The sequence below is a fragment of the Scophthalmus maximus genome, chromosome 14, assembly GCF_022379125.1.
Source record: "Scophthalmus maximus strain ysfricsl-2021 chromosome 14, ASM2237912v1, whole genome shotgun sequence".
Classification (NCBI taxonomy): domain Eukaryota; kingdom Metazoa; phylum Chordata; class Actinopteri; order Pleuronectiformes; family Scophthalmidae; genus Scophthalmus; species Scophthalmus maximus.
Window position 1 is genome coordinate 2731690 of NC_061528.1, and position 24170 is coordinate 2755859.

The 24170-nt window shown below is 44.8% G+C and overlaps 1 protein-coding gene across 1 annotated transcript in view; it reads right to left on the bottom strand.

Moving 5' to 3' along the window:
- Positions 1 to 24170, bottom strand: part of cntnap5a (contactin associated protein family member 5a) — an 86095-nt gene that overhangs the window by 44257 nt on the left and 17668 nt on the right. The window contains exons 3-8 of the mRNA XM_035604092.2: positions 22660 to 22853; positions 13993 to 14140; positions 8790 to 8993; positions 7737 to 7921; positions 5700 to 5843; positions 1936 to 2203 (exon numbers count right to left, since the gene is read on the bottom strand). Coding sequence (XP_035459985.2) covers positions 1936 to 2203; positions 5700 to 5843; positions 7737 to 7921; positions 8790 to 8993; positions 13993 to 14140; positions 22660 to 22853 — 1143 coding nt within the window. The remainder of the gene's footprint in view (positions 1 to 1935; positions 2204 to 5699; positions 5844 to 7736; positions 7922 to 8789; positions 8994 to 13992; positions 14141 to 22659; positions 22854 to 24170) is intronic.

A 24170-nucleotide genomic window follows, 5' to 3' on the forward strand; every position in this document is an offset into this window, starting at 1 on the left:
TCCCCGAAGACGGCGAGTGCCTCGGGCTTTTTCTCTCCACTCCATTGACTGTTTCGCGGGATAAACAGTGTGTGGCCGCGGGGGACTGCCGGCGAGCGCCAGCGGGAGTTTCCTGCATGACTGTACCCGTCGACACCTCCGAGTCCCCGACTGCCGCCTGGTGGAACGACGCATGTAAAGGGTTTTTCTTTCACGCCACCAGGCCTCGGCGCCCGTCAGCCCGCCGGACGCAGCCAGAGGGAAAAGGAAAGGGACCTCTGGACGTCGCCACCCGCCGCGCGAGACAGAGACGTTTTGCTCGTGTTGCAAACGAAGCCCGTAACGCCGTTCGACCCCCGATGATACATCTGGAGGAAGAAGAGGATCAACATCCTCTCCGCGCTGACGCTCCTGCGCACTTGTGTTTGTTTTCAGTCACCGCCGACTGCGTTCATCCTGGAGATATTCTCACCGTCCTCTTCCCGCAGAAGAAACGAGGGTTTAAACAACCGAAGAATTATTCTTCTAATGAGACGGAAAAGAAAAGAAAAGAACAGCGGGTGAAACGCAAACACCATATTTGACTCTTGGCTTCGAGCTGCGTGACACTTTTGAACCTTTCGGAAGGAAAAAGGGTGAAAATACAAATTTGAATCTAATAACTTGATTTGCATTAATTAAAAAGAGAAACCCTCACACACACCCCCCCCCCCCCCCCATCCTTCCTGGCAGCGAGCGGCGCCTGGAAATCCTGTGGCAGTGAATTCATTAAGATGCTGCAGATTTGCTGGTTGTTAAAAATGAAGGAGAAGAAGAGATAATGTTGCACATTGAAGAGGTGTGTCGGGTTTGTCTCTTTTACCCTGTTGGACCCCTGACCCCTGACCGCTGACCCCTGACCGCTGACCCCTGACCCCTGACCCCTGACCCCTGACCAGCACGTGATGAGAGATTCAGCAGCGCCGCTCGGCTCGCGCTGCTATGTTGTGATTCAGCACATCCGTCACGGAAGAGGTTTGCCGGCGGCTCCCAGAGATCTGACGGCCCCCCCCGGCCCCCCCTCCTCTCTTTTCACTCTGAACTACAGTATTCCAGCATCCTGGTGTAAGTAGAGAATTCACCCCCCACCACGTCTTTGTGTTCGATGCGGCGCTGCTTCCACAGAGGACGAGTCGGGCGCTCGACGCACATTTGCAAGACAAGATCCCGGGGATTATCTCTCTCCGGGCTGCGTTCGAAATGTTAATGGTCTCCAATGGTGGGTGGCTACAATTAGCAGAAAAATAAAAACCAACCCTGAATTTCTAAACCCAGATGCTATCTGGCGCTGCTTGCTCAATAACCATTTTTTGACCTCGGCGTGACCTCCACGAATCCGCCCCCGAAGGAGGAAGTAGAACAAGGGGTCCTTGTGAAAAAACCCCCACAAGCGGAGTGGATAGATAGATGAATCCCCGGCCCGCATTACAGAGGAGTCAATTCAAATGAAAACAAAAACCACGGTGAGATAACACCTTCCCTCCGCCGAATTCATCGGGGGGAGCGAAACTCCACCGCACGAATAAAACTCGCCGGGTCGGATTTCTCGTGCGCCGCGGCCGCAACACCGGAGAAGATGATTTAATGTAGTTTGAGGGTAAATTATATTTTTTAAAAAAGAAAGAAAGAATATTGTCCCCCGAGCTGCGGCCGTCCTCTCCATCTACATTTCCCTGCCGCTCGCCGTTTCCTGGAAAATTCTGGCTTAACCAGCCAATCACAGTGATCCGCGCTATCTCCAGCTACGCCATCCCATACGGAGAGGATTGTGGATCATGTCCCACCCCCCCCCCCCTCCCGAAAAGGAAGAGAGCCTGGAACTGCCCTTACAAACAGATGTTCCAATTCAATTCATTTCTTTTTAATAAGTGTGTGTGTGTGTGTGTGTGTGTGTGTGTGTGTGAGCTGTGCACACACCGGTGGAGCCCTCTGACTTCTGCTGTCCCGCGCCGCGGAGGGTCAGGTGCAGTTGGCCGCCGCTGATCCGCAGCTCCAGTCTCTGGGGCTCCGGGTTCAGGGGCGCCGACAGCAGCAGCCCATCTGGGTTCCACGTCCTGAACTGGAAGCGGACGGAGACGCCCCGCGCGGCAGCTGCCGCGGACGGAAGCGACAGGAAGCTGCTGCTGGAGCTCAGGAAGGTGCAAGCCACCAGCTGGGGCTGCGAGCACGAGAAGGTCACGTTGCCCTGGAGGATGACAGAGCCAAGGACAACGGATTTGCATGTATCGTCAGCTGTGATAGGAGAGACTGGTCTCATGTGGAATTCATTGTGATGTGCCTGGAAATAAATGTCTCTCGCACACACACACACACACACACACACACACACACACACACACACACACACACACACACACACACACACACACACACACACACACACACACACACACACACACACACACACACACACACACACACACACACACACACACACACACACACACACACACACACACACACACACACACACACACACACACAAAGGGGCCAGATGGTTAAAGAAGGCATAGACATCTTTTTTTTCCCCACTTACACTTGAGTCATTAGTCATAAATTATAAATTTATCATTAGCTGCAATTCGTTGCCTACAACTTAGATGACGCCATGACTTCATGATAATAAAGCAGCTGCCGCATTTAAAGCATTTGACAAATGTCAGGTAAAAAATAGATAATTAAAGGGAGAGTTGAATATTTAATTAAGCTTCATGTGTTTGGGACTGGAGGTTACATGAGGAGATCGATTCCACTCTCAGTCCCAAGGGAACATCATCAGCCTCCCGGCTCCTCTGAAGCTCGACACGTTGCATCTCCTTTGACTGAATCCCGTCCTTTGCCGTGATTGTTCAATTCTGGGTTTGAACCCGGAGTTGCTGCAGCATGTTCTCCCCGTGTCTGCGTGGGTTTTCTTTTCTCTCCAGGTGCTTCGGCTTCCGCCCACAGTCCAAAGACCGGAGGTCAATTGGACACTCCAAACTCCCCGTAGGTGTGAGAGTGAGTGCGAATGGCCGTTTGTCTCTGTATATAGCTGCTCTCAGACCTGCACTGAAGTCTGGACCTCTTCCTGGAATCATCCCGGAGGGGCTGCATATGAGAACGCAAATATCCGCAAAGGGGCCCGTTTCAGAATACAGAGAATTCGCAGCGAGCGGAAGGGGCGTGTTGATGACTTAACTTAAAAAAGATAGCTCGGAATCATCTTCATGTCCTGCCTCCCGCACGCTCTGCCGCAGAATGTTCCTGTCGGTGTGAACACGTCAATCTCCTGCCGCCTTCGTCTTATGTTAAAAAAGGCGGGAAGCAATTTTGCGAACATTGACTCAATGTCTGACAACCGCGTCGGCCCTGCGGCGGACCGACGACCTGTCCATCGGTGTACTCCGCCTCTCGCCTAGCGTCGGCTGGGGTTGGCCCCACTCCCTTTGTAAAATTAGCAAAATCGCAACGCACCAACGTTGCAGATTTTCGGACAGACCAGAGAGTGATTGAGATCTTCTATTATAACTATTTAATTAAGAATGTCATCCTAAGATGAGCGAAACTAATAAACGATGACTCTTAAATAAATCCATAGGGCTCAGAGGCCGTGTAAACTCAAACATAAGTAAAGAAAATTCGGAAAAAGAACGTCTCCTTGATATATTTGGAAGGTGTTGGCTCCAAACCAATATTGTAGAGCAGCCAAGAAAGAAAGAAAACGAACCCAAACACATTTCGCTTTAATCATGTGTACTGCCGAGGTCGTGTTCGGCACGTTCAAGCGCGGGCCGGTCATGCCTGTCGAGGTCAGCGTCCTATCAGTCGCGACGCCCGCGGGGGCCGCACGCGGCAATCGCAGCACTTCGACTCTCAATGTGATTCCTCCATCAACCTCAGGGAGATTGTCCCATTGAAATTCCATTACAGCTTCCATCTTGACGCGCTCTCTGCCTCTCCACCCTCTCGGCTCTCTGTTGTCAGTAAAGGCTTTTTAACACAGCAATCAGACATTAAATGGGGGGGGTGGGGGGGGGGTGTCTCCGATGAAATGTGGCTTGTGGCTCTGAGGCCCGACCACTGATTTGTGCGGCGGGTCGACTCTCTAAATGAATCCACTCACACACTCACACACACACACACACACACACACACACACACACACACACTGACACACACACACACTTGGGCTTAATGATATAGTAGTTAGGGTTGCAATGGAGGTAATGATTGTTTTTCGAGTTACACTCTCCTTTCCGATTTCTGACCAGACACTTTGAGTCGGACGAATCAGATACAATTAAACCTCAAATCAGCTGAAAGACAAAACAACAAAAGAGAACTATAAGCTAACCATTAGTTTGGCAACAGTGACGGCGCGGCTCGGGGGACAGTGTTAGATCTGCAGGTTGGTTTGTTCGGTCAAAATATCTCGGTAACCAGATGGATTGTCATGAGATTTCGTGTAGACGTTCATGGCTCCCAGAGGATGTATCCTAATAACTCTGCTGATCCTCTGATCTTCTCGATTGCTGGTTTTAAGTAAGGATTGCCATGAACATCTGCTTCAGCAGCCATGCGAGCCCCCACACCCAACGCCATGCATTGCACAGACTTTGGCGATCCTGACAGTTCATGTGGCGCCATCAAGACGTCAAAACTATAAGTTGTCCAATTCTTTGGTTGATGACGAAACGTAAAACCTATTTGAAGATATGTATGGACTACATAACTACTGCAAGATGGCAACGCCCGTATCCGGGATATCTTGGCTTCGTTTTTGTTGTGTTTTTTTTCGGTAGATGGAAATGAATCTAGAAACAGAGCTACAGAGCTATACCAGCATTTATTAGCATTATTCTTTAAGTGTTGTGTGATAAGGGAAGATTTATTACATGTAGCCACAGCCTGTGTTTCATTATATGTTGGAATTTAAGAAAAGGAAAATTACAAGATGTACTGAAGCAGGTTGAACCACAAGCCGGCCGCTCTATTCATCTATATGATTTATACAATATTTGTCTTTTTGATGAATTGCAATATACTGTACAAGCAGCAATTTAAGCTATATTACATATCGACTTTCATCCTATCCCTTGCCCGCCTTTTCCCACTCGCCCTTTGTGTTACTCCCCCTCCTCTCTTTAAATATAATTACATCAATTTCCCTTTGTAAAAGAAATAATCTGCACTGTTGGACGGTTTTAAAAAAGGAAAAATGGCTCCAGGAAATCATTTGGAAAGACTCATGCTGGATCTACAGGGGAGGCTTCCCCAGATTTTTTCCCTGATCTGGAACAAAGAGTATTCATCAGAGCAAAGTAATGGGTCGATTTAATGTATTACGCTGACATTTGCATTTCTATACGGCAGTATAGATGTGCAAAATGGTAAAGTGTGTCACAATTGCATAGCTTTTTACACCAGAAGGCATTTACACGTTTATTTTTGCAGAAGTTAAATGCTCAGTTCAGTTCATTACTCTGTGTTTAATAATCTCAATATCTTTCGATAAAAAACCCAATCATTAAATAATTGTATCTGCCTGAAAAATCTCAAACCAAAGCTGTTGGACATCTGTCTTCAAAGGGGCAGGTCTGATGAATTTCCCAGTATGTGGTTTGTGAACTGAATGCAGGAGGACAAGCAAGCTGACCCACTAAAAGTGCCCGCGGCAACTCCGCAACGTCCGTCCAACTTACCACACTGTGAATCTGTGGCTTGCGTCTCTTCGCCAGGTCTATGATATTGATCCCGTTGTAGTAGAGGTTTTCCATGCAGCCGTGGAAGTTCTTCCTCAGAAAGGTGCCGGGCTTACCAGGCAGCGGGATGCCTCCGAAACTCAGCTACGACGGAAAGGAAACGCACGGGGTGAACCACTGATCGCTGGATACAGAAATCGATCCAGTACAAACAAGTACAGGAATGCATATTCATGTGTGCTATTTTGTTTCAAGTTCTGTATTCCTACTGTATTTTAAACCATCAGCTGGTGTGAACGCAGCCTCAAAATACATGTAGCCCACACACATATATTCTCGCCAGTTACTGCATAAACAGCTGAGCCAGTGATTCAGCAAGTGAGAAAATAACACCCACTCGCTGGATCCAAACGCGGTGCACTCCACCGCGATTACAAGAACACAGCATGTGCACTTCTGGTCCGGGGCTGTTTTTCATGGTTTGGAGTTTGTCCTTTCGTCAAACAAAAGGGAAATCTTGATGCTGCAGCAGTTTGGGGAAGACCTTTTCTCTTTGCAGCATGGCGGCACCCTTGTAATCCATAAACAAAGGAGGGTTTTTGTTTTTTTTTGCTGAGAAAGGACTTGGCCGGCACAGAACCCTGACTTCAGCCCTATCTGATGCCTCTGGGGTGAACTGGAACACCGACCGCGAGCCCGGCCTTATCGCCCATCATCAGTGCCCAACCTCGCTAATGCTCTTGTGGCTGAATGGGAGCAAATCCCTTCAGCCATGCGGGTTCCAAAATATTTCTGAAAGCCTTCCCAGAAGAGTGGAGGCTGTTATCACAGCAGAAGAATGGCCATGGTTTTGGAATGATATTGACTTTTGGTCAAGGTCCAGGATTTAATTTGTGTGTTGTTTTTCAATGCTTGCTGCGATTTCAAACTACATTTCGCAGGGTGATATTTTCAGGAATGGACTCCTAACGAACCCAGACTCCTTAGTTACCGTTGCTGTCCTTGTAGAAACAATGGTCTCACTTTGATTTCAGACAAAGGCCGGCAAAAGCATCGGGCTTCAAATTTCCAGCCAGCAGCTGTGGGTTTTGTGAGATAACAACAAAAACCCGGATCATATTTTTTATCAGCTCCAGCAAATTAACCTAATTGAAAACACAGTCTCGAGATAGATCAGATCAGTTAAGTCCTGTGTTATTGTTTAGGAAATCACTTTAAAAAGTATCATATTGCTCTTAGAACTCCATTATTGACTCTCTATTCTAGACATATGTTCTATATACTGTTGTATATCAAAAATAACTTTCTCATGGGTGTGGCCTCGACCACTATGGCCCCTCTGTCTTGTGGTGTTCCCCAAGGCTCCACTCTCGGCCCCTTAATGTTCTGTACATACATGTAATAACAAAGTAAAGAAAACCTCCTCCAGCTAAAATTAAAACAAATCAGAAGTAATTCCCCTCAGCCACCATTTTACAGAAACATTTGAGCAACCCTTTCTGCAAATATCAAAGCGGCAGCCAGAAACGTGTGTGTGATATTTGACTGTGACCTTTCATTTTAAAAAACAAATCACAGCTGATAAAAATCATGTTTTTATCGGTGAAGGAGAAACTCAAAGATCGGGTCTCTTCACTCTCGAGCCTAATCTCGAGAAGGTCATCCATGCTCTCATTTGATCTCGGATAGATAATTTTAATTCCTCGTATTAAGGGTTGACTCAGGAAGCTCTCTCACGCCTTCATATAAGTACACAAGATTATATCAAGCCTGTTTTAGCATCACTTCGCCAACTTACTGATCACATTTGAGGCATGTGCTGATTAAGCTCCCAGCTGCATTGCTGCTTTATAAATAAAGTTCATCATAATGATTCACATCATTATAATTTCACAATATTTACAGTGTTTGATGATGATGATGAGGTTGTCTGGCCTTCACCGGATTCATACATTAAACGGGTGCACTCACATCTACAGAGCAGTTGTTTGGAGCTCACCCTCAATTCACGTAATCCCATTCGACCGGTGGACTCACCTCGTAGTCCACCTCCAGCGAGTGTCCTTCTCCCTTGGTTTGGAAGTGCTGTGTGTGGGAGTCCACCGTGAGGTTAACCTGCTTGTTGAAGCGCTCCATGTGCACCGAGTGCCAGTGCTGGTCGTCCAACAGGCTGCCCACAGTGACAGCAACGCGGCCGCTGCTGAATCTCAGCCGGCTGTCGTCTGGGGAGAAACACAAAGGCAGCAGCTGAGCACACGGAGCAGCTTTTTACACTTTCCACAGTGGAGATGTGAGGCTGTGAGGGCAGACAGGCAGAGCTGAGAGGCAAAACAAACACATGTACACACACACACACAACACAATTATGCCGTAATCTTTTAATTCAGATGATTTATTCTAGAGCCCGACTGATTTACTGGTTGGTCGATATATAAATCCACCCATGTAAGCATTTCATAAACATATCAGTAACTGCATTTATGTTTGCTGATATGTGTCCATATGTAAAGATTTAGTTTTCAGAACAGACAATGCAGAATATATGTACATTTTATGTAAAAAACTATGTTTGTTTTCGTAATTCAAGGTTCATATGTTTGGATGTATTAGTAATCTCTTTTTATTTATAATGATTTATGATAAAGTTTATGGTTATATTGTAAAATATCAGTTAATTTACATTTCATCGTCATAAGGGTTTAATAAAGACAACCTTGCCGATACATCGTATCGGGATTATTTTACAAATCAATATCAGTTGGGCGCTAATGTATACTAGTTTAGGCAATTACGGGTTAAGTGCATCTTGCCTAAGGACTAGATGATGTGGGAATCGAACCACCAACCTTTTCTGGTTAGTGGACGACCCTCTCTTTCTCCCGAGCCACAGCCTCACAGCCACATTTATGAATGTAATGTGAAATGTATGTACTGTACTAAATGGTTATTTTGACAATGCATTTGTTTACGTCGATGAGGTTGGATGTACATGTGACAGGCAACACATTGTTGACAATCATTAAAAAAAAGAAGCACATATTTGACATATTTAAGACATTCGAGAGCGAGAGTGTGTGAAGCATAGTTCACCTAAGTTGAGGTAGAGGTCCAGTCTTCCTCGGTGAAGCTCCAGCGTGATGTAATCCCCTCGCTGCCCCTCTCCGTGCAGCAGAACGCCCTCGGCCTGATGGCTCTTGAATCGCAGGGAGATCACGTCCTTCACCGTCGACATGGACTTCTGGTTGAACCGGTACAGCAGCGAGCTTCTGCCGTCAAAGTCTGCCACAAATGACTCTAAAAGACAAATTCGAGAGTAACTCGTAAATTAGTAAATCATGCTGTGTAGACTTTCAGTTTGGGAAAAAAACGCGCTACATGCTGGAGAAGTTGCGATAATTTCTGTTCCGAAAACTTGATCAAACCACAGCCAAAATGAACAGAGCTGGCATCGTCAATGGGCAACATGTTGAGGAGGAGTTTGGGAGACAAGAAGTGAAATAAGTGAATGAGTAGTATTTTGGCAGGCAACATGGTAATAGTGTGGCCGCCGTGGCAGCAAACACTTTTAAGAGGCACAAGAAAAATAACAGGAATGAAAAGCATTGGAGACCCAAATCAGCTCTTTGAACGTCTAAGTCTTTTACGTTGTAATAATGCCATTTCATCACGACATCATCATGATGATCTATATAAGATTCAGGTTATGTCGATTCCAGATACCTCGAAAAAAGCCTTTTCGAACGATGCATAACGATTTCGTTGTGACTTCAGGACGTCACTCATTGACTGCACAGATATCAGGAAAATGGGTTTTTGGACCATGTTTTTGTTCATCTTGACCGTTGGCTGATAATTTCCAAACGTGAATCATCTGAGCCACATAGTTATGCCTGTTGCATCAACCAGGCTAAAGAATTCTCCTCACGGAGACCGGTTGTACATATTACGCCTGGTCAGGAGCAGACGTAAAGTCAAAATCTAAACCAGTAAAAGTAGGTAAAATAGTGAAATTGTGGGCCACTCGATGTGCTGAGCTAAACTCGTCTCTCTCTAGCTCAGGCGGAGTTAAGACAAGTTGTATGTGCGGTTGGCGCAATCCGACGTTAAGACCATTCTAAAGATTAGTCTTAACCAAGATGTTCTTGGCGGTTAAGACCAGTCTTGGTAAAGACCAGTTGGTGCAACTGGCCCCAGGACATACCCTCCCAGGAAGTACTTCCACCAAATCTGCTGAAAAAATCCACCCATGCTTTTGTTGAATTATTGTACAAGACAGGTGATACTACGCAAAGTACTTATTCCGGTTTTGCCGTGAATGTCTGCACACTCTGTCCACAGTGACGTCAATACGCCTCAGTCCTTTTTCACATTAAAGTTGGCTCCGCTCCAGTTGCAGTAGGGCAGCCGGTTCCAGGGGCTGTGGCATTGTGCAGGCTCACTCACTGACATGGCTTTACCTTCACACTTAATAAACTGTAGCAATCGATATACTTTGTGCTTTTCCCCCTGCCGTTTTGACAAGTCCCCCGAAAAAATGACTGCTATAAAAAAAAAGCGCCCCTACCCGCTAACGGCGCAGACCTCGCAGGATTATCAGCGCTCTCGCAGTCTGTCACGAGTCGCACAAGTCTGTTAATCGCCGTTCGAATGTGGTCTGTGTCGTTCCACTGCGGCAGCGCTGACAGCCGGGGGCTGTTACGGCGATCGAAATGAATATGGACGAGTATTTTACGCGGCGACAAGGTCTTTCATGGATACAAGCGTCGTGATACCCTACGAAACTACCTCCCTGTCAAAAATAAGGGGAGCTCTATGACTCTCCTCAATCATATGCAATTGAGTCCAGGGAGAGATCAGTTAATTGTGTGGGGCATTCTCAGTGTCACCTCTATATATACTCCTTCTTCAGAGAGACATGCATAGTGTGCTAAATAGTCTTTAATGCAGCAGAATGAGTTGCATATCAATTTTTACCTGCCCGAGTCTCTGTATTGGCAGATTAGGTAGCTTAAGCCAATCACGGTATTTTCAGAAGTTCAATTATATGTTAGCCGGCACGTGAATCCAAAAATAAACCCTGAGCAAAAGGAGGAGTGAATGAGGCCGCATTAGTTTTTATACCCGTTTATCCAACATTAATACCTTTCAGCGTGTGTGCGTGGTGGGTTGGCCGTAATAAAAACTTCTCGCTGTGGAATATTCCGAGGGCGTTTCACAGTGCAGCGACTGACCTGCTCGTCTGGTTAGTGCTGCTTCATAACACGTGGGAGAGGCGTATAAGTGATTCCCCATTACATGCATTTGTATTGAGGAACTGCTCAGGTTATTAATTTCACCGTGAGTGGGAATAGCTTTTCCTGTTATCATATATTCTACACTCACAGAGGCGCAGATGCAATATATATATATATATATATATATATATATATATATATATATATATATATATATATTAAATCTTTTAGGACCCTTGAATTATTTTAAATTGGTATTTTGGGAATTTGTAATATGGTTTTCTTTACAGATATTCAGCCAAGCATTAACTGCAACACGCTTTAGCAGCAGAGTAACTACAGAAGCAGTGACGTGTGAGGAAACAGGCTTTGAAGAAATCGCAATCCTTCTATAAGTCCAAGTACTAATAATATTCATACTGAAATAAATACAATACGTTAATTTCTAGTATGATCAATTTAGGTATGTAATTCAAAGATAGAGATTAGTCTGAAGATAGATAGTTAGCTGTTTTTATCCATCATTAATTGATTTAGCTGCAACGCTACCACATTTGTCATGAGGGCTAACAAACTTAAGAACATAAATCAGAGTTCATCAGAACTAGTATTGTTCAGGTAACAACAAGAGGAAAACCAATAACTAAATCAATAACTAATCCTTGACTTTAGCTAATCACGGCTATTGCTCATGCCAGTTTTTACTATAGCCCCAATTAGCTTTAGCTTTGTCATGCATTCTACCTTCTACTGCAACTCGTGGGCTAAAAGTTTGACATGGGAGGTTATGAACAAAGGAGTTTGTTGTGTTTAAGTGGATTTATGTCATGAGAACATTGTTGCTATAGGAAATGGCTAACGCAGATGCTAACAAGGTTGTTGTTGTTGGCTAACAATATAAGCTAGCAGTCAGGTAACGTTATGCAGGAAATGCAAAGTCATTGGGGATATATTTTCCTCCAGACAAAATTACAAAGAAAAACTTGATTCAAATATTAACTTATAATAACAAAATGAACTTCCATTCCGGTTTTTCTAAAAAAGGTCAGCAAACAACTGTCACAACTCGTAAATTTACGAGAGAAAAAACTAAATTTGTGTCAGCAGCAACCAGCTAGTGATGGAGATGATGTGGTTTTCATCTTCCGTGAAAAGTTCGACATCTGGGAATCTCTGTCCATCAACAGTGACTGCGTTTGACAGCACATTGATGTTTCGACCTGGGGATTTGTGAGGGGGCGATTTATATTATAGCACCGACATAATTTGTGATGCTGTGAGCAGACAGTGTCAATCATTCGGCAAAATAACGACCGTGAATGTAAAAAAAAATTAAGATACTTCTGAACAACTTTCTAGCAACATTTTTTAGATGGAAGATTGAAACTTTTTAAAATACGAAGAAGCCCAAAGTTGCTTATTCTAAGCAAACACAGCCAGAATACATACATAGCCAGTAAGTAAAATACAGATATTGCCTTCTGGTTTTTATGTTCATACTTTGGTCACTGCAAATTGAAATAAAAAGCCACTTTTTAAAAAGAAATTACACATTGATATCGCATCGTATTTTCTCTTGCAGAAAGTGAAAGAGTTATGAACAATCCGGCTTTGCTCTGTTCTCTATGGTCGCAGCTGGAGGTCCAGAAAAAGCTGTTTTCACATTTCCCCCCAGGTTCCACACCTTGTCCCACACCTGGTTACTGTACTTTGATTACTGTGTGTCTGTGATTGCACATCTGGTGCGTATGACATGTTTCGACATGCGTCCACTGATACTGACACAAGTTAAAGCTACAGCCAGTGGTCACTTCACGAGGAGTCCCACTTTCCTCTGTCATTATTTCTTTCGTGTCTGCTGTGTGGGACACCTTTTTCTGTCATGGCAGAGCAATGACTCGGTGATGGAACCCACGGGAATAGAGTCTCTGCAGCGAAAAAAGAAGAAGCGATGAAAACCAGAATGTGATACCTCAAGATATTTCTGCTGCAATTACACGACTTAACAAAAGAGGCGAATTTTGTCTGTTTATCCGATGTGACGAGGTCAATAATGCCCGAACACTCCCAGGTTGAAATAAGATTTTTAGTTTTGTTCTTCCTATTCTGCAGATATTGCATGAACGCAGCATTAGAAGGAAATCTCTTCTCCCTTTCATCTTTACCGGGATCAGAATGAATATGCACAAGTTGAATGAGGCCACGAAAACAAGAACTCTGTTGAATTTGCCTTTCATCACTTTTGTCATCACCGTATTTCACACAAAGACACAGAATTGTGGATATCCACCAAAACACCTTTCAGAGCTATACTCCTTAAAGACTAATTAACTCGGCTGGTGTAAAGCATTAACGCGGCGTCTGCATCGTAACGATCCGAGATGCATTCGGCGTGTTTTTTTAATGATCTGTGCTTTGTCGTTTTGCGCTGTACGCCACAGCGATTTTTTTAATTCCAAGAAAATCAGCTCAACTCGACACATTGCCGCGTTCGTTTGCTGTGGGGGAAAAACAAAGCTTGTGCAATGACACACGTCGCCTGCTATCTAAACGTGTGCAGACAGCATGTAGGAAAAACAGAAAATGAAAAAAAAAAAAATATTCCCCGAAATAATGATTCTGATTCATTTAATTTATATCATTTTTCCTTTCGCTAACAACTGAAAACCCCAAAACAAAAGTGTCACCAGATCCCTCCCGACATTTTGTCTATGGAGCTGCTATCGTGCCACTAGCTCATTGACAGTTTCATTGCGGAAGTGTTGTGATGCGAGGAGATCACTGTGCATGTGTTCCCCGACCCGGCCGCCTTCTGATTAATAATTCTCCACTGCCGGTCCGCAGAAGCCAACAGCATGCTGGAAGCAGGTGGAGAGAAAATAGTCCTCATTACTCACGAGCGGTGCGCTGCAGAGCTGGATGCACAGAGCAAATGACCGAATCTTCCTAGGTGGCGCGATTACAGCGGGTGTGATGTATGGACCAGGGTGCGGCCGTGGCGTGGCGTGGCGTGGCGTGGCGTGGCGCCAGTGGCGGGTGCGTGTGCGTGTGCTACTCACTGTAGGAGCAGCCGTACACCTCCACCCGGAGGCCCATCCAGCCGCTGGGGTTCCAGTCGAGAGGGACGAAACGCAGGAAGCGTGTCCTCACCGGGTGGGACAGCTTGTTCTGGACGACCGCCTCGGAATTCACATTCCCGACAAACCTCTGCCGAGAGAGAGAGAGAGAGAGAGAGAGAGAGAGAGAGAGACGGAGACTGCATTTGAGATGGCAGCATGAAAACCGATCAACAGCAAATTGCCTCAGATCTGAATTGAATGGTAATATTTCCACCGGGGGAGAAGAGAAGTCGTATATTTTTTAAGCTGAATAACTTGAAATTCAAGCAGAGTGAAATAAAAAATATTAAAAAATCCAAATCCTTGAATAGCACAGACAAACGACAAAGTGCTGACAAGAGTGACCCAAGGGCAGCGGCGTCCTCCTCTCCTTGAGTATACACTATGTAATGTGAAGTGATAAGAATCACCGCGCGGCGTTGAGAGATGAGACTATCTGCTCAAACAGGTCAATGTGAGACGGAGGGAAAAATGACCACCGAGGAGGCCAAAGAAATAAGGGCTCTCGTGTTGTGTTTTCCCCCCGCAGAGCTGAAAAGAAAAAGGCTCAGAGTGCCACTGTGAGATGTCATCCCTCTTCCTCTTTCGTCCCCCTCCTCTGCACCAAATAACACCAGGGGACACGAGCGCGGAAACAGAGCGCGCGTGACGGATGGACACAGAAACAGAGACAAGCAACCCCTCCCGAATGACTGATCACCGTCCTCTTCATAACACATTCAAGGCAGGTGACATATCAGATCAATAGGTACTCGTTCTATAGAGAAGAAGAGGAAGAAGAAGGGGGAAAAAAAAAGAAGATACGTCATTGACAGTGGAGCTCCAGGCTCTACTGAATAGTTCAACACGGCCAGAGGAAGGCCAATAATTCAGCTTCCCGCGGAAAAATAAACCAACAGAAATACGGCGGCCAGCAGCACAAATGACCGGCCGTCCGCTCGCCCGTGGAACCGCTGCAAAGGCAGACGCATCATTAAATGCACCAGGATGCTGCTCCTTGGTAGATAATCAAGGCAACCCGCGCGACGGTGGAGGCCGTTATTGTGATTTATGCCGCCGCTTTTACCATTTTGAGCCATTTACCGATGGGAGCCTCGTGGCAGGGTCTTAAAACATCTACATGCCGGGGCTAATTTATATACATGCAGGAAAATTCACAGTTAGGGATTAACGAACGGAACGGGGGGAAAAACGTATTACTGTGCCACCACAAACGGCCTTTAGAGCGAGTTAAGTATGGGAGAAACATGCTGGTCATATTAACTACACGAAAAATACTGTAGTTATTAGTGTTTCATTGGGAATCAGGTTGATGAAAACATGCTGCTGGGGGGCGGGGGGCAAATCCTTGTTATTTTTAGGCTTTGTGTACGATACAATTTAAAGCCTCTGAGACTAGTATAAGTATTTATTTACAACAGAATCATATCAAATATTCATAGTTCAGAAAATAAAAACTCCTTAGGAATTATTTATTAAATAAAGAACTGTAAAAAAAAATATTTGGACGATCTCCCACATCAGGACTCTGCTGGTGTGGTTCAAGATGATTTGACTGACAGTTCTGACAGCATAAGCAATAAAGTGTCAATGAATTCAGATCCAGACGTTGTTAAAGTCTGTTTGCACTCTATCGAAAACCAGAAGAAGAAAAATGTGTTCATTGGAAAAAAAAACATATTTCATTTTTCAGGGCCATGAAATTAAAAGCTTTTTGCTTTCTGTGAATATGAAATGTTATGGAAATCAAGGTATACAGGAGTATTTAAAGTATGAGGTGCTCGTTTGTTCTATAGCTTTATGAAACTATTCCTCCGATTCAACCTGATCTTTCTACCGTTGAACTCCCAAGTGGAACTTCTGGAAAAAAATCTAATGAACCAAACGAACTCCGAGACCTGCAGAGCAGCCGTTCTAACAAGTCATTAACTAGCAACACTCACGCACATTAGCATGAGTCATTAGTATTCAAGAGCAAACAATATCAGTAGAAGAACACCGCCGAGGCCGTCCTGAGCTATGACGTTAGCGGGGTTTTTTTTTCCGCTTTGGAAAAATCCTCCGATGGAAAAACATCCTGTGTGTCCGCCTGGGAGATGAGGCGAAGTCTCCAAATTAAAGCCTCAGGGCGCGGAGGGTTTTCCAGTGGGCCAGCAGACCGGGGGTTGGCCCCTTATCCGCATAAACAATCCTAACCCCACAGTGACTTCATTATTTCTATTTATGTTTCTGTCACTGTGTCCCTCCCGGTTCATTAAGACTCTTTGCTCTTCCTCTCCAGTGATGAGCTCCCTCGTGTCGGTTTTCCTTTACGTTGGGTACGGCGCGGGCACATGAGTTTATTTTAATCAATTCACCGGGGGATAACTCACGCCGCCGGCCGTGAAGACAATGCGGCAGTTTCCATTAGGGTCATTGGCCACTTGAGCAGCCTGAGGGCACACATAGCGAAAGCTACGAGTGCATGACCTTGCCGTGAGCATAGGTGTTGTTCCTTCTCAACGATGCTCCCACCACCTCTTTCCATCCAGGAAATGGGAATCGCCGCAGTTGGTGAAAATCCATATGCGCAACAAGATCCAGTCCTCGCTAACGTATCTCACGCAAGAGAGACAACGAAAACCAGCGCAGTGGTTGTGGACACGTTGTAATTGTAGGCGTATTGATTGATTCATAAGATCGTCTCATTGATTGAGTAACGTGCAAGAAAAGATTCCACCTTAAAGGTTGCTGGTAAGCTGCCAGTCGCCTTTGATCGGCACAGTTGAATACAAGTTTTTTCACTAACCAATAATTCATCATTCACCATTCTGACATTTTCTATATTTGTGCCAAACGGTGCCTATTGAACTTGGACGGCTTGTGCTGCATCCACCATACCTGCATGAAATGACGGCTAGCTTGTTTCATAGCCTGCTAGATGAGCTCGACCCGCCCAACCCATTTTTCCAGGATAGTTGTTTTGAATGCGGCTTCGTTCAAAACACAAAACCAATTATTGTCATTCACCTACGCCGCCTCACGTCAAGCTAATTGCAACCTCCGACATCCGTAGCATCGTGTAACACTAATTAGCTGGGTGTTTATCTGACTGACGCATAATATTTTCAACACGACCATGTCTTGATTATATGCTCATATTTACATGACTCATGTATGTAAACTAGCCACTGTAGGAACAGTTCAAAACCCTGGCAACAAGCCCTTGATGGTGCACAAGCATGAGTGTGTGCATCGTCAAGTGTGCTCAGGTACTTTGCCATGCGTCTAAACCGCACATCTAGATTTGGTTGGAAAGTGAAAAGTGAACCAACGTCATTTTTGGTCGTCTTTACCCTACACAGCCCAAAGGTCACATGGCTGTTTTAGGGCTATTTTAGAGATTTAGCGCCCCCACCCGAAAAAGAATGTCCTAATGACATCTGGTGTTTGTCCATTGGCCAGGATCGACGAGGTCTTCGACACTTCTTCACCATCTTATCTAGGACAGACAGAAGCCAGCTGTGTATATAATAGTGCCCTAACGTCAGTTAATTAAAAGTAAAAGAGGAAAAACTAGAGGTAGCGCTAAAATAAAAGTCAGGGGATCGCCAAAGACGGTGGGGTTCTTTCTTTGGGATTATAAAACTACACTAACATCCATCCAACTGTTCGTGACCAACCGACCAACCAGATAGATCGTTTTCATACCGCCCCCAAAAAATGGTAAACATACCTATGAGACCAGGCAGTAACATTACATGCACTTATCAACATGCGAGGCTAATTGTGCAAACGTGTTGTAGGCCTCCTTACCCTCCTCCCCGTCTACCTGCACGGCATTTTTGATCTGCACATTAATTCACAGCCACGTTCTGAAGCGATCTCTAAATGAGGATTTCCAGGGATAATAATGTTATTGTGCATCCACAGCGAGAACGCATCCTTCTTCCCACCTATGATTTCCCACCCCCCGCAAAGATCATCCTGCTAATTTACCATGAAGTAGAACGAATGCATGATACAGGGAATTACATTAACGGCGGCTTTACCTTTTCTTCTTTTTTTTTGAGAGTTTACTTTAAAGGTATCATCAAGTACTTCTCACAATTTTTCCTCCATAAAGGAGAGACGTTCAGTAGAGTACGACTACGTCAGTCACTCTTTGTGTTTGACAAGCACATAAGGTGGTAAAAGTACATGTTTCATCTCAAAGCTTCCGCGGACATAAGTCATTTTCAAAGAATTTCTCCCGAGGCCTCCACTAATGGGTTTATTATCAGCTTGTAAAAGAGTGCAATTTTCTGTTGTTTCACATATTCCTCTTGTACTTAACAAGGCTTTGCTCGAAACAAACCCACACCCAGACGGTGATGTCAAAACTGTACATAGGCGAAACAACAAGGGGGGGACCATTTCATTTTGTACAATAAGAGGAGATTATGGGCTATGCATGTATGTTTTCCTTTACAGTACACACCAAGGATGTATTTAATTTAATTCTTGCTGTTTTTAGATCCAGCCGTGGAGCTCAAGGATGAGGATGTCAGTGGGTCGGCAATTTCCCTGCAACAGCTTCAGTTGAGTGCAGGATTGACTTTTCCTCCTGAGCGTTTTTGCTTCACCACCGACAACTGGCCAGAGTGTCAACTTTGCTAACAACATATTTGATGAACTATTACGAGGAATGTTAGTCACGCTCCGAGGAGGAACAACAAACAGACTTTAACGATCCTCGAGCTCAAGGGCGGGGAACCCTTTTCCTATCAAGGGCTATTTACATTTTTATAACTTCCTCTGACGGCCGTACTAAATTATTGAACGCATATATCACACTAACCTCTCTAATGCGAACGCCGGCACCGCCTCTCTACGGCGAGGCATCTGATATCAGACGGCAGCGATGGCTATGACGCTATCAGCTGGTTGGAGGCTTTGCAAATGGTTGCTCACAGTCGTACACATATACAGTTTATAGAACTAAGGCAGAGGGAGGTCGTTGGTCCTCGTTGCTTTGCAGATCGGTGACTATGTGTTGTAGATTATCAGGCACACCAGCTGGATTTACATTAAACAGCTTAACAAATATGCTCACTTCCGTTTCTTCCCCTTTCAAGTCATAAAAACCTCCCACCCAACTCACCCGCATACTCAGATAACATAGCAGGCTATCGTTCCAAGGGAAATGCAGCGTTCCTTCATAAGTTCTCCTTATGAATTATGGGTTCCAGCTTCTTGGTCGAGTTACCGCAACACGATCTCTGTCAGAATGTGTTGTTGTGAAAGCTGCGTGTTGGGCCACCGACGAGCGTTAACTTCATCCAAGCTCTTATGTCCTTGCAACTCATCTGGTTTAGCTCCATGTTTCCAGCTGCAATGATCCTCATGAGCCTTTTTTCACCACTGCGAGCGGATCCCGCCCCCGTCAAACTGTACAGGAACACTGGCTCGTCTTTGACTTCAGCCAAAAATTCTCTGTTTTCTGATGCAACGTCCAACATCTACATTTCTCTCTTCTCTTGTCGGTCACCATGATGCAAGTTAACAGTGACATGTGTTGGATTCACCCTGACAGGCACAGAGCAGGAAGGGACCGCCTGCAGGTACATGATACTCTACCATATCTTCATTTACCATTTTGTCCTACTGGCCAGATCAAAGTGCTTGGTCCAATGCAGCCCAGAGGCTGGAGGTTCCTGGAGGTACATATTATTACTACGTATTTTAATGCAGCAAATTTAAAAATATCTTTTCGTTCCACACCATCCTGTTTTTTGTTTTTTTTTAAAGCTGCTGCAGCTGTGGCACGCTCATAGGATTGTTGAACCATATCCCAGTTTTTTTCTCCATTTTTTTTTTTACAGAGCAAATTTTTCTATGGGGCTAATTTGGCTCAGTGTTTCGCTCAGAGTGGCTGAGAGCTCGCAGTCATATCGGCAGATGCTGCTCTCTCATTAGTCCCCCTCAGTTCGGTTTCTGACAGTGAGCCGTTACCTTTGAGCTTCACTTGTTAAAATGCCAGACGGATGTGGGTTAGTAGCAGCCAAAGGTCTCTGCGAAAAAAGCTGTAGTTAGTCGGCTTCGGGTGTGAGGTTCATTAGAGATTGCGGGATCTGGAAGTCCCGAGTTCACGTGTGCGCAGGAAAACGTGGAGGCGCAGGTTGTTTTTTTGTTTTTTTCGGTGTGAGGGCGCGTTAAATCCACATCAGTAAATATGTCACGTTTCAGAGGATGTTGCCTGTTTCGACTGGTATGGTACAGCACCACTGGTTGAGAACTGCATGACTGTTAACATTCGGGGGAAAAATCTGCATCTTTCTTTTGTCTCTCTCATGAGTCAGTTACAAAGGGGCAATAGCTGCAGGTCATGTTGGCAATATTGGCACAAACTGCCTCATCTTCTCGCTGCGCGGCGGCTTTATTTCCTTTTTTCAAAGATTGCAGTAATGATATGAGCACTGACAGTGTGCAGAGTCTCTGAGCTGGTTAACAGCATTTTTTTTTTTTAAAAAAGCCTGAGCATAACACATGCCGTAATGCCTCAGTGAATTCTCCATATACATATTTCATATCATTTATAAATAACTGTACACAAATTGAGTTGTGGTGTCATTATTTTTTTATATAAATACATTAACCTTGGGTTAAACATCTAAAATGACATGGCGTTTTTTTTTCTTCCAGATGGTACATTAAATCCCCCATGCCCATCAGGGAGCCCCAAAATGTCCAAATTGCACCTATGAAAAAAACTCTCTTCATAATTGAAATGTTGAACGTTGTATTTGTTGTTATATTTAAAAATGCCACAGTGAAGAAGGACATATTGTTTTACTTATTAATTGTAATATATCGTTAAAACTATTTATTTTTTTACGAAGTAAAGACATCTGAACCACCAAACTTAAAGGTGACATATTATGCTCATATTCAGGTTCATACTCCTAATTTGTGTTACCATTTGAAAAGGTTGACATGCTCTAATGTTCAGAAAAGGCATCAGTGTTCTCATGCTGCCCATTCCTGCAGCTCCTCTTTTCACCCTTTGTCTAAAACACCTGGATTTATTTAGCCCCGCCTCCCGATAAACCCCAGTCTGCTTGATTGGCCAGCTGGCCCCAGTCTATTGTGATTGGTCAACCGATTTCAAAATGTGTAGGCAATGTCCCGCCCCTTCACCAGAAAAGTGGAGATTCTCCGATTGCAGGCGGGGTTACCCCCCAAAAGAGTCCAACTGTGAAATCACAAGGAGAAAGAAATCAGGCTGAAGGGATTAGCTAGCTCACAAAAGACGACAGGGCGGTCTTTTTTCACAGTTTATGGCAGATTCCACAGATACACAACATTTATGTGCACAAACACTGAAAGAGTCATTTTTGCATTATATGTCACCTTTAAATTCTGTATCCTAAGGCTCAGTGATTTTCTAAAATAAAAATAAAAAACCCAGGGCACTGCAGATTTCAGAAAGTGTTACTCTAACAGGAGTGGATGGCATAATTTTTCACATGCAGAATAATTCACATTTTTTGTGTTAGCGACAGTAAAATACTGGCAACAGAGTGTTTTAGTATTTTGTTACAGGGCTCATGTGGAGTGAGGCTCTGACGTGGTTTCAACTTGGCTCGGAGTTAAAAGCCTGGTATTTAACCTCACGATGTTTGATTCCATGTCTAATTTCTTTTCTACTTTAGATAATGCATTTTTAAAAATGAAGGCGCATCAATAATTCAAAACACCAAAGAAGCACTAGACATAATGGTTACCTTGCATACTTGCACTCTTCTTTTTAAGCACAATAAAAAAGAGGGGGACACTTTGCCACAGTGACACGCCAGTGGGCAACTTCACACAATGCTAATTCGACGGGCGAGTATACAACGCACTGAAAAGCAATTTAACATCTTGTTAGCATCCTTTGACATTACTGGGGCAAACACAACAAAGAAAGAATGACACGTGCCAACGTAAAGGCTATTATTCTTTGACTTGCGAGACATCGACCCCCGGCTGGAGTTATTTTTGTGACGTTGCATGAATGATTAAAAAAAAGCAATATCATAACTGTGTAGTCACCAGATATTTGTCACACTTTGAGAAATGTCTGAAGAAGTGAGAGGATATGTTATCTGACACTGAATTGCAATGGCATCAATAAATTCCACTGGGAATAAGCACATGAAAAAGATGTGACATAACCGAGGAAGACTTTGGGATGAGAGGGGGAAAGTGTACCCCCCATGTAAAATTTCAGGAAAATGTCTTAGCGAGCCCTTTATGAAAATACAACAGGAAAATCTCTGAAAAAATTCACGGCGAGTGAGTAGGTGCTTCACCCCGGCGCCACCCTTTGCTTAGAAGTTCCGGATATTACCCTGCTGTGGTGACTTGGCTGTCCTGATCAATGTCCTGCTGTGTTCTTCGTATATTTAGGGCAAACTCCTGAAAATGTCTGGATCCAATTTTCTGGATTTCATGTCCCAAAACAGAGTTTCTCCTACATCGGAATATTTCTGCATATCCCAATTAGATATTCTTTCAGAATTGATTCCATTTGGATTCAGTTGTAAAACAGCGACAACTACAAATCAATGATGTAACCAAAGTTTCCACGGAACGCAGACTCACCCCGACACCGTCCTCGTGCCTGTACTGTTTCCAGGCCCGGCCCGTGTCACTGTAGAGCAGCAGGTAACTGCTGACCCAGTCCCAGCTGTCGTAACGCCCCTGCGTGGCCACAGCTGTCACCTCCAACTGCTCCCTGAGGTCCACCTGGAGCCAGGGCTCTTGATCAGTCACCATGGGGGACCAGCCTCCTGCTCCTGGAAGGCGAGCGGGAAAATGGAGGGGGGAGCCATTAAACATCAATTCTGTCGACGTACGGCGGATTGTTGTGGTTTAAGCTCATCGCCACAGGGCTGAGATTGAAAAGAAAATTGATGATTTCTTGTTATGTACACAGGCTGTGTTAGTATATAAAGGGCATCAATGTGAATTTACTCTCCAGCTGCCACGGTGCAGGTGCTCAGTTCCTCTAAAACAGCTGATTCATTCTGAGACTCGCACAGCCTCTAGTAATACACCTGCTGGAAATATTTTGGTAGTTTCCCTTCAATGTAAAGGTGATTATCTTGTTAGAACTCACTGACTGTAGCTCTGATTATGTTTTTATGGCGTATGTACTGTGGCCAAAGCTCTGGGGAGCTGCAGTCGTTGAATGTTATTTATTCAGCAGCAGTTCCCCTTTTTACTGAAAGGCTACAAGTCGTACCAGACTGGCGACATGACGACAGAACACTCGATCTTGACGGTGTCACAGTACATCTAGAATCAAATGAAGGCGATCACACTGTGTCCTTTTCACTGTGATTGATATTACATTTGGTAAAACGCCAGAGTTTACTGGCGTGTGTCTTTTACCACCTCTACGTTTCCTGTAGCCTTTTTGATTTGCTTGTGGCAGTTGACCCAACACCTTGTTCTGGTGTCAGTGTCCTTTCGACAACAACCCTGGACCTCCTGTCCTTGTGGCCCGGCCGTGCTATACAGTGTATTTTCTTTTCTGTCTTTCCTACAAGTCAATGAAAGCTCAGACTTCCTTAACAGCCAGGACTCCATCCATCCACCTGCTATGAGCTTATCCTTTCAGAGTCACAAGGGGGCTGGAGCCAGCTGACACTGGGCAACAGGAAGGTTACACCCTGGACAGGTTGCCAGCCTTTCACAAGGCTGACGTGTAGAGAAAAAAAACACCATTCACGCCCCCTGACAATTAACCTTTAACCTGCATGGCTTTCTACTGTGGGAGGAAGCAAGAGGAAATCCTGAGAGAACATGCAATTACACTCAGAATGGTCCAGCCGACCCCTGGGCTTCTAACCATAGACTGTTTATATAGATGGACGATGCTTCTCCGCTTCCTGTCGTTGTACAAAAAAAAGGGGGGGGTGCCGCCATCTTGCTCTGTTGACGTCATTTGGAGCTGGTGTCTGCGCACTAGTGATCTTGGTCTGATCCTGGAGCAACATGAACTTGACAAATCCCGAGTCAATGTCTACTTTGTCTTATCCACTGACATGCAGGAGGAGGGGTTTATGACCTGTACTGCAGCCAGCCACTAGGGGGCGATCAGGATGATT